The 9,102-nt window shown below is 44.4% G+C and overlaps 2 protein-coding genes across 7 annotated transcripts; both read left to right on the forward strand.

The window, feature by feature from the left end:
- The first annotated feature begins 247 nt into the window (after window positions 1-247).
- Window positions 248-4,282, forward strand: LOC120699310 (serine hydroxymethyltransferase 4-like). Its single transcript, XM_039983273.1, has 4 exons — window positions 248-1,342; window positions 2,320-2,710; window positions 2,800-2,901; window positions 3,820-4,282. The coding sequence occupies exons 1-4, from the start codon at window positions 263-265 to the stop codon at window positions 4,062-4,064; spliced, it is 1,818 nt and encodes a 605-aa protein (XP_039839207.1). The 5' UTR covers window positions 248-262; the 3' UTR covers window positions 4,065-4,282.
- Window positions 4,283-4,617: 335 nt separating this feature from the next.
- LOC120699311 lies at window positions 4,618-6,951 on the forward strand. Of its 6 annotated transcripts, none has more exons than XM_039983274.1 (4): window positions 4,618-5,024; window positions 5,144-5,179; window positions 5,830-5,882; window positions 6,193-6,951. In XM_039983274.1, exons 1-4 carry the CDS (start codon window positions 4,713-4,715, stop codon window positions 6,281-6,283), a joined length of 492 nt encoding a protein of 163 aa, XP_039839208.1. In that variant the 5' UTR covers window positions 4,618-4,712; the 3' UTR covers window positions 6,284-6,951. The 6 variants fall into 6 exon arrangements, 4 of the variants coding, with proteins under 4 accessions (XP_039839208.1, XP_039839209.1, XP_039839210.1 ...); XM_039983275.1 differs by having other exon boundaries at window positions 4,619-5,024; window positions 6,196-6,951; XR_005685365.1 differs by lacking the exon at window positions 5,144-5,179 and having other exon boundaries at window positions 4,624-5,024; window positions 5,830-5,943; window positions 6,196-6,951.
- The last annotated feature ends 2,151 nt before the right edge of the window (window positions 6,952-9,102 follow it).

Raw genomic sequence — 9,102 nt, forward strand, 5'->3', positions numbered from 1 at the left:
TCTAGAGTTTAAATTTTGTTCCATAAAAAATATAAACTTTGACCCACCTACTACAAAAAATAAAATAATTTCTAGAAGACTTTCATAAAGACAACTAACATCTCATCCACTCCTCACAAAAGACAAGAAATATTTTAGTAATTTTATACGTAGTATTGTTTTGCGTGTTCGATCTTAAAATTATATTTATTTTGAAACGGAGGGAGCAGTAAGAAACGAAAAATCCTAAAATCAGAGGCGCCGCCCAAAAAGCGAGCGGCGCATGAGCAGCCGCGACATCCCCAACCGCGTCGCGTTATATATACAAGACCCGGGGAACCCGCAGCGCCGCGGCCCAGCCCAAGCATCGGCCCATTCGCCCCCACACCCGTCACACTCCCTCCCCACCTCCACCCGCGCCGCCATCCGCCGCGGCATTCCACCGAGCACCTCGCGCGCGCGCATGGCCGCCATGGCCCCGCACCACCTCTCCCGCCCCGCCGCCGCCGCGGCCGCCACCGCCGCGGCATCCGGCGCCGTGTCTGGTGCTCTCAGCAGGCACCGCGCCTTCCCATCCACCTCCTGCTCCCCTCTCCGCCTCCCGCTCCTCCGCGCCGCCGCCGCCAGGCCCGCGCGCCTCTCCGCCGCGGTTTCCACCGCCGCCCCGACCATGGAGGCCGCGGCGATGGACGCCGTGGCCAAGTGGGGGCTCACCCCGCTCTCCGAGGCCGACCCGGAGGTCTACGACCTCATCGAGCGCGAGAAGCGCCGGCAGCGCGCGGGCATCGAGCTCATCGCCTCCGAGAACTTCACCTCGCTCGCCGTCATGGAGGCGCTCGGCTCCCCGCTCACCAACAAGTACTCGGAGGGCATGCCGGGGGCGCGCTACTACGGCGGCAACGAGGTCATCGACGAGGTCGAGGAGCTCTGCCGCGCCCGCGCGCTCGCCGCGTTCCACCTCGACCCGGCGCGCTGGGGCGTCAACGTGCAGCCCTACTCGGGCTCGCCGGCCAACTTCGCCGCCTACACGGGGCTGCTCCAGCCACACGATAGGATCATGGGGCTCGACCTGCCGTCGGGTGGCCACCTCACCCATGGGTACTACACGGCCGGCGGCAAGAAGATTTCGGCCACGTCCATCTACTTCGAGAGCCTGCCGTACAAGGTCAGCTCCGACAACGGGTACGTCGACTACGACAAGCTGGAGGAGAAGGCCATGGATTTCCGCCCCAAGCTCATTATATGCGGTGGGAGCGCGTACCCGCGGGACTGGGATTACGCCAGGCTCAGGGCCATCGCAGACAAGTGCGGCGCCATGCTGCTATGCGACATGGCTCATATCAGTGGTCTCGTGGCCGCTCAGGTACCAACTTGTCTGTTTCATTAGTCATTCAGATATTGCATTTTCTGTGATACTTATGTTCTTGTAGGCTTTATCAATCTAAATGTTTACTTCTGTTGTGATTACCTGCTTAATTGATACCCAGCTTGTGTGTTTCATGTTTCCCGACGCATGAAAGATGACTTGTTCTACATTACGGGAGGAATCAATAGGCTTGCCTTTAGCTTATAGTTGACGCAAATTCTTAATTCTTATTTTCTGGTCTTGTTTATATAGGAGTGTGAAGTGGTGCCACATTCTAGTTTGATTAAAATCCTAGTGTTCCAATATGTACTATTAGTGGTGGCATTTTGTAAAACTAGTACTATTGATCCAACAAAAGAGCGTCAATGGTGACATGATAGTACATATTTGTCTGAGAATGTCAGAATCTCTTTTCCACTACAAAAACGTGGTTTGCTGATGCTGCCATAATTTCTTTCCTGAAAAGTAGCTTGGGAGCTGCCAATTCCTTCCATAGATTTACACAAAAGTTTGGGAGAAAAGGGAAGAATTTGGCACAATGGTAATAGTCTTGTCTGAATGAAAAATTCTACATTATCTCTTTAGGTGGAACTGGCGTGCACAGGCTTTGCCAAATCTGTTGACAATTCTAAATTTCTATGATCTCTGAAGCTCTCAAAGTTTTGGATTTTCTAAATGCAGAGATTTTACTATGCAGCTAGATATACGCTATGTCTAGATACATAGAAAAAAATTATGTGCCTAGAAAAGACAAAACAACCTATAATTTGGAACGGAGGGAGTACTAGTCATTAATGCATGAACATACAAACGGTGCATGGATTCTGAATAGACCATACTGATGCTATATTGTTTTGTCAGGGAAAATTTTGGAATGCAAAAATTCAAGAATTTTACAGTTTCCATTGAATTACTGCAGAACTCTTAAATTATATGGCAATAATATACTAATTAATCCCTTGACTGTTTTGTAGGAGGCTTTGAATCCCTTTGAGTACTCTGATGTGGTTACCACAACCACACACAAGAGTCTTCGAGGGCCAAGATCTGGTATGATCTTCTTCAGGAAGGGCCCAAAGCCTCCGAAGAAAGGCCAGCCCGAGGGTGCTCTGTATGACTATGAGGACAAGATCAACTTTGCAGTATTCCCTTCACTCCAGGGGGGTCCTCACAATCACCAGATTGCTGCACTGGCTGTAGCCTTGAAGCAGGCCATGTCACCTGGATTCAAGGCCTATATCCAGCAGGTTAAGGCAAATGCAGTTGCCCTTGGAAACCATTTGATGAGCAAGGGCTACAAGTTGGTTACTGATGGAACAGAGAACCACCTTGTTCTCTGGGATCTCCGTCCTCTTGGCTTGACTGGTATCTGCTCCAGGATTTGTTGTCATCTTTTGGCTGCCCCTCACCAAAATGTATGAACTTGTTCTAAAGTTGGTTTATTGAAATTGTAGGTAATAAAGTCGAGTTGCTCTGCGACCTATGCAGCATTACACTGAACAAAAATGCTGTCTTCGGTGACAGTAGTGCATTATCACCTGGCGGCGTACGCATTGGTCAGTATCTCTTTCTAGCCTACTGATTTACATCATAAAAATGCTTTCGTGTGATGTGTTGTGCACAAACATGGTATAGTTGTTCTTTCTGTATTTCTGAATTTGTTAGTTGTTACTGGGAAGGAAAGAGGTTGAGTAATCCTGTGTTACTTGTTATATACTGCGACCTCGGGAAGTATGCGATCTGTGAGATGAGTGAGCAATAAAAAGGTGACAAAATACTGCTACAAAATTTTTCATGTAGGCTAGTAGCATCTGGTTCCATCCAATGATGCTTCCTGTTATCATTGAATAGAAAGGGCCTTGTCTAAGTCTAAAATTAACGAGTTTTATCCTAGTTGGGTATTCTTGGTCCAAACAGAACAATTTAGTTCCTTTCTTGTTTTTTCTTCTAGACCAATGAACATTTCATTTAGTTATGAAGGAAACAACACTAGCAGTCAAGAACCTTGCATTTGGCAGTACTACATTATCATTCTTTAGTATTTCCTCCCAGAAGGCTTAAATTTTGTTAGTAATTTGAGACTGCTCAAGAAAGCAGTGACATGTACTATGGCTTACCGATATGCTGCAGTAAACGTACCTATTTTGTGATTTGGGTTTCATTTTGATGTCAACGGCTCCATGTTTGTAATGATTTCTTAATGGTTTCTTTCTCTTGCATGTTTGACATCCAGCAGATTAGGCGTCCTGTGTCTGCATAACTGACTGTTAAAAAGGAAAAAAAATAGACGCACTGCATTAATTATGAAAGCTTTTTGTAAAGAAGATTTCGAGTACTACATCTGTTAGACCATACTAAGTTCCAAGCCATGATAGCACAAGGTTTCTTTTGCTAATTGTGGACTTTCGAACTGATATTTGTCAATATTCCAGCTTAGTAGAAAGTTCATTATCTTTTCTGAACTCTTGTTCCAGGTACACCTGCAATGACCTCCAGGGGTTTGGTTGAGAAGGACTTTGTGCAAATTGCTGAGTACCTTCACCAGGCGGTGACCATCTGCTTGAATGTCCAGGAGGAGCATGGCAAGATTCTCAAGGACTTCAAGAAGGGATTGGTGAACAACCAGGATATTGAAACCCTAAGGGCCGAGGTTGAGAAGTTCGCCACATCGTTTGAGATGCCTGGCTTCAGGGTGTCAGACATGAAGTACAAGGATTAGATCACGACGGCGGTGCAAACTCTCTGCCGTGGAACATGTCTGCCACCTTGAAGGGTGGTATCTGAATTTGCCGTAACTAGAGCCAGTAACTGTTATACATAGCGCCGCCCTTTCTGTTGGTGTGCTACTCGATCGGTCCATTTTGTTGGAACTGTTAAGTGTATGATTAGAGAATAATAATGGTGGAGAGCATGCGTGACATGGGTTGTGATCGCTCACCTTGGTCTTCCAAAAATCCCAGTGATCAAGCTTCCCGTGTTAGTTAGCTTACAGGCCGGTGGTGGTAGAGCGATTGAGGGTGTTGGAGGGGATTTTATTTAACAAGTAGGGCATGTAGTGCCTCCTAAATCCTAATGCTCTCCAATCCTCTTCAATCTTCTCAAACCGAACAAGGCCGTAGGAATTTTAATGAAAGGTTTAAAGAAAACAAGTTGAATCAAAGCAGCAGCTAAATATAGATACTGAGATTTTCACCAGCTGTACCTCCCTGTTTATCTACTACTACCTAAAAAGAATGAAGTGAGTCTACCTCTCCGGTGGTTGTGCCCGCCGTTAAAAACCGACGCCCCGTTTCTCCCTCTTTCCTTGTTCCCCCCACGCGGCCACGCTTCTCTCGACGGTTCCTCCTCGCCTCTCCGGCACCGCCCCATGCGCCCCTCCCGCGGCTCCCCCGTCGCTCCACTCTCTCCGCTGGCCCGCGCTCCGCACACCGCGTTCCTCGTGTTCCTCGTGCTCTTCGTTCCTCGCGTTCCTCGTGCTCCGATACACGAGATCCAGATAGTGCTCGTGTTCCTCGTGCGAGAAGGGAAGAAAGGGACCGGCGTTGCGGGTGCCATCCCACGCTCGCCGTCACCTCCGCGCTCCTACCCCCACTGCGCACTGTCGTCGCTGTCCACTCCGCCCGAAGAACCCGGCCCACGCGACGACGGAGGGGAGCTCCACCACCGCCTCCTCCGCCGGGTAAGCTTCAGAGATCCCCGAGTGCTCGATCCAAATTGTGTCGTTTGGTTGGTGATTAAGCTATGCTGGCTCATGCCAATCGGAGTTGGTGTGTTAATTTGTTTTAGCATAACATCGAGGCAGTGCTCGTGTTCCTCGTGCTCTTCGTAGTGAAGGTGCGATGGTTAATACCAACTTGAATTCCTGTGTAAACTTATTTCTTAAATTATTTGGTGATAAAATTAGTGGGAGTATGTCTTAGCTTCCCTGTTGTTCTAAATTGTAATTTGATAGTCATAGGAGAGCACTAGACAGAGATGGAATTGTGGAATTGCCATATGATTCGAACTTGGATTACATTGCCGTCATGTGTAACTTCATATGTTTTATTTTTAAACGAGGCAACATTTTGGGTGTATGTTTTGCATTTTAGATCAGTTATTCTGCAACTTAACATCTGAACTTGGTGTGGTAAACTTGAAGAAAATGGGTCACATTTCCATATACTAATATGGGGCTGATACATGGTTTGTTTTTGTTAATGGAATTAGATATGCTATGCTGTAAGTTTCCATCAGATTAAGCATGCAAGGTCCATAGAATAGAAATTATACCATTGCAGGTTGTGATGTGAGGATATTGTTGTGCTTTTCATTGTGGGATACTTCCTCATATTGCAAATATGCAAAGAGGCTTGCTCAGACCTATTCTTTTTGTCGCTGGAAGCCTGGAAGTGGAGCACATTATTTTACTTGATATGAGATGATGAATCGTGTAAAATCTCCTGAGCATGCTTTCTGCTAACTAAACTGTTGATGCTTGGCAGATTGTAAAGAGGAAACCTGGGAAACATTCATCGCTGATTCACTGCTCTACGAGGTTTACTTTCGATTTCAGTTGAGATATGCAAGTGATAGTCTGGCGTAGCACGATTTATGAGGTTTGAATGTTGAGACTATGTGGTTGGTGTTCAAGTTGGTCCACAATTTCAGTTCATGTGCTCTGTACTTTCCTCCTAGCTGAAAATGTATAGCAATTGATCAGAGAACATTCCTAGTCCCTTATACAGCTTTAGGATTCAATCAAAACACTTCCAGTTCCCGAACAATAACACAAGAACCAAGAGTCTCTTGCTGTAAGTTACAATGCATCGAGGAAACAGATAAACATTTTTTCTGTTATGTGTCAGCAGAGGAAGAAAAGCGTCATACCTTCCTCGCCCCTCGCCGTCGCCCCTAACAACAATTCAAGCATGGTGGCTGTTAGGGCCTGAAGTCTGAACCAATTGAAGAAGATAGAACTGATGCTGACCAGGAAGCCTCACCGTGCACGTAGTACTTGGTGCGGGGCAGCCGGGCGGAGGTGATGTCCTTGAAGGCTTGAAGAGAACCTCCATGAACTTGGCGGCGGTGGCCTGGTCCACCGTCCACCATGTTCTGGACTTCCATAACACGAAGTTGCTGTTGATCATCCCACAGAGTGCAGAGTTTCAGATAAGTATGTGCAGGGTCATCACAAGTTCAGAACGAGAAAGCAGAGTCGACCACAAACTCAGATGCTATGGCCTAACAGAAGTGTTTTTTTTTTTTTTGCATAATGTAAAGGGCAATTTCGAGTATAAACCTGATGGTCACAAGAAAAGATCCTGCAGGCATATAGAAGTCTCTTGTTCTCCGTGTCCACCTTGGCATACAGAATGTTTTTGCCAAAAAAAGAGAGTATGGTCGTAAACCAATCACCTCTTGGAAACGTAATCAGGGAAAGGCTAGCTCATAGTTGGAACTGGAACGGCATATCAAGGATCAGCTCACCATTCACGGTAGAACTTCATGGTCCTCATGGTAGCTCCTGCTGCATCATATATTTCTGTACTTCACGGTGGGAAAGGAGGAGCAGATATTTTCTTCTTTAACCATAAATAAAAACATTCTACATCCTTCCTCTTTTTCATGCATTTCTCTTATCAGGATCAAACCCATTTAAAAAGAGATTGCCGTGAACTTTGATATCATAGTGTGCCTTTATTTATATATATTTTAAAATTATAGCTTCAAGTAGAGATTCCGTGTGATAATCTTATTCAATAATTAGTGGATTACAATAGTTTCAAACAATGTTGTCTACTGTAGCTATTAGTTGACACTGAATTACTTTGATATCTTTAACAAAAAGCTTTAGTTATAACAATTTTTATAAAAAAAATTAGCACCCGTAGCAACACATGGGCATTCATCTATAAATTTCAAATATTTGTTTATTGTACGGGCAACAAATCACTAATTATTAGCGTTATCTTGTCCGGACCATGGCAGCTATTGGAAGCTACCGTTTTGTACGTATTTGTTAGGTATCAGTGTATCTATCGCCTTCGTGATCGAGCTATTCTATGAAAAAAGATCTACTTCTCTTGATCATTGTTCATTTGTTCTTCTATACAGTGGCGGCGGCCGCTGGGGCTTCCAGTTATCTCGATAATAATATGATAACCGTACTTTCATCACAACATCTTTTTTCCACATGGCGTGCTGTCTTTTTATGGAATCACGGACCTATTTGCACATAAGTAATAAGTATAAAATCTCACTAAAGAAGAATGTTTTAAGTAAAATACTTTTTTTAAATAATATAAATATAATTCTTTTAAAACATCTTGGCTTTATGATTATAATAGGATCCTTTCATTAAGACTTGGGTTGTTTTATTTTCTTTAATCCTTTTTCATGTCTTCAATAATAAAATGGAATTGAAGAGGCTCCGGTGGACGGCGAACAATCGATTGAAGAAGACGATCAGAGAACTCTTTGGTGTAATTTTATTTTCTTTATATCGTTTTGTGTCATGTTGTCCTTCTTTTATATTGTTTTGTGTCATGTTGTCCTTTTATATCGCTAATTGTTTTTTTTATATGAATCAGATATGAAATACATTTCTGTTGTCTTTCTAAAAAGTAATTATAATTAAATAGAATTCCAATTAATCATTCTAGCAATGATTTTTACGTAAATAATAAGTAAAAGTTTTAGTTTACTAGAAATTTCATTGTTGTTAGTATTAGCATGTAGAGTGGGACTATTTCTTTATTCTCGATCTGTGACTACCAATATCCATTTAATCAGCCGTCATTTAGCCTGAATAAATAACTAAATGAGTTGACTTACTGTTCAGTATTTAGACTAACATTACTTTGCTCATAAGTTGATTGAAATTTAGAGCCTGTTTGGCGGCACTCCACTCCAACTTTTCTAACTCCGCTCCACAAAGTCATTGCCAAACACGTCCAGCTCCAACAACTCCAAATTCGAAAACTCCACAAAAAAAATATGAAGTTGGGGGCCAACTCCATGCTTTTCATGGAGCTCCTCAGGGGTGCTTCAAAAATATCTTTTATAGACATCCACATAGAGTTGGAGTAAAATTACCTACCACAGTCACGCTTTGCACAACTTACCAGTTCAGAAAAAAAAAAGATGCCTCTATCACCCCCCTTCTCCCTTGACGTTTCTTCTTCTGCGTCGTCCCCTTCTCCCCCAAAACTTTCTCTCGAGCCGCCGCCCAAACCATAGGATGGCCCCTCCAGGGTTCGTAGTCGGCGAACTCCTCCCTCATGCGGAATGGATCCCCCAAAATGACGCTCTCCCTTCCGGTATAGGTATTGTGGCCTAATTTCTTGTAATCTCCTTCATTTTTTCTTCTCCTTCACTGCAAATCCATATCCATGACACTAACCTCTGCTCCTTCGTCGTCGAGGGATCTATGCCCTCTCACTCTTATCTCTTTCTTCATCCTTCATCTTCCTTCTGATGCTCGAGCTTTGTATTTAACATCAGGTGTGATGCCTCGGGCTTGCCCAAGAATAGCATGGCCCAAGTTCCAACTCTAGCAATATTTTTATCTTTATCTTTATCTATTTCTAAATACTGGACCAATTCTGCCGTACTTTGACTTTTGATATGTCGTATCTCATTGACAGGTGCGGTCGGAAGGGTCCTTATCTCACTGACATGTGGATCCAAACTGCGCTCGTCTCCCCGTCAGTGACCGAACTGTTGACGACCAAAATTGGCAATAGAGAGCACCGACCGGTCTGACCGGTGTGCCC

This window comes from Panicum virgatum, chromosome 3K (assembly GCF_016808335.1).
Source record: "Panicum virgatum strain AP13 chromosome 3K, P.virgatum_v5, whole genome shotgun sequence".
NCBI lineage: Eukaryota > Viridiplantae > Streptophyta > Magnoliopsida > Poales > Poaceae > Panicum > Panicum virgatum.

What these genes read in the sequence shown, in the direction of transcription:
- LOC120699310 (XM_039983273.1), top strand. Translation starts at nt 263, where the DNA reads ATGAGCAGCCGCGACATCCCCAACCGCGTCGCGTTATATATACAAGAC. An exon ending in CCGTCCTCTTGGCTTGACTG is followed by an intron (nt 2,711 to 2,799) that starts GTATCTGCTCCA and finishes TTGAAATTGTAG; the next exon opens with GTAATAAAGTCGAGTTGCTC. An exon ending in ACCTGGCGGCGTACGCATTG is followed by an intron (nt 2,902 to 3,819) that starts GTCAGTATCTCT and finishes CTCTTGTTCCAG; the next exon opens with GTACACCTGCAATGACCTCC.
- LOC120699311 (XM_039983274.1), top strand. Translation starts at nt 4,713, where the DNA reads ATGCGCCCCTCCCGCGGCTCCCCCGTCGCTCCACTCTCTCCGCTGGCC. An exon ending in ACCACCGCCTCCTCCGCCGG is followed by an intron (nt 5,025 to 5,143) that starts GTAAGCTTCAGA and finishes CATAACATCGAG; the next exon opens with GCAGTGCTCGTGTTCCTCGT. An exon ending in TCGTGCTCTTCGTAGTGAAG is followed by an intron (nt 5,180 to 5,829) that starts GTGCGATGGTTA and finishes GATGCTTGGCAG; the next exon opens with ATTGTAAAGAGGAAACCTGG.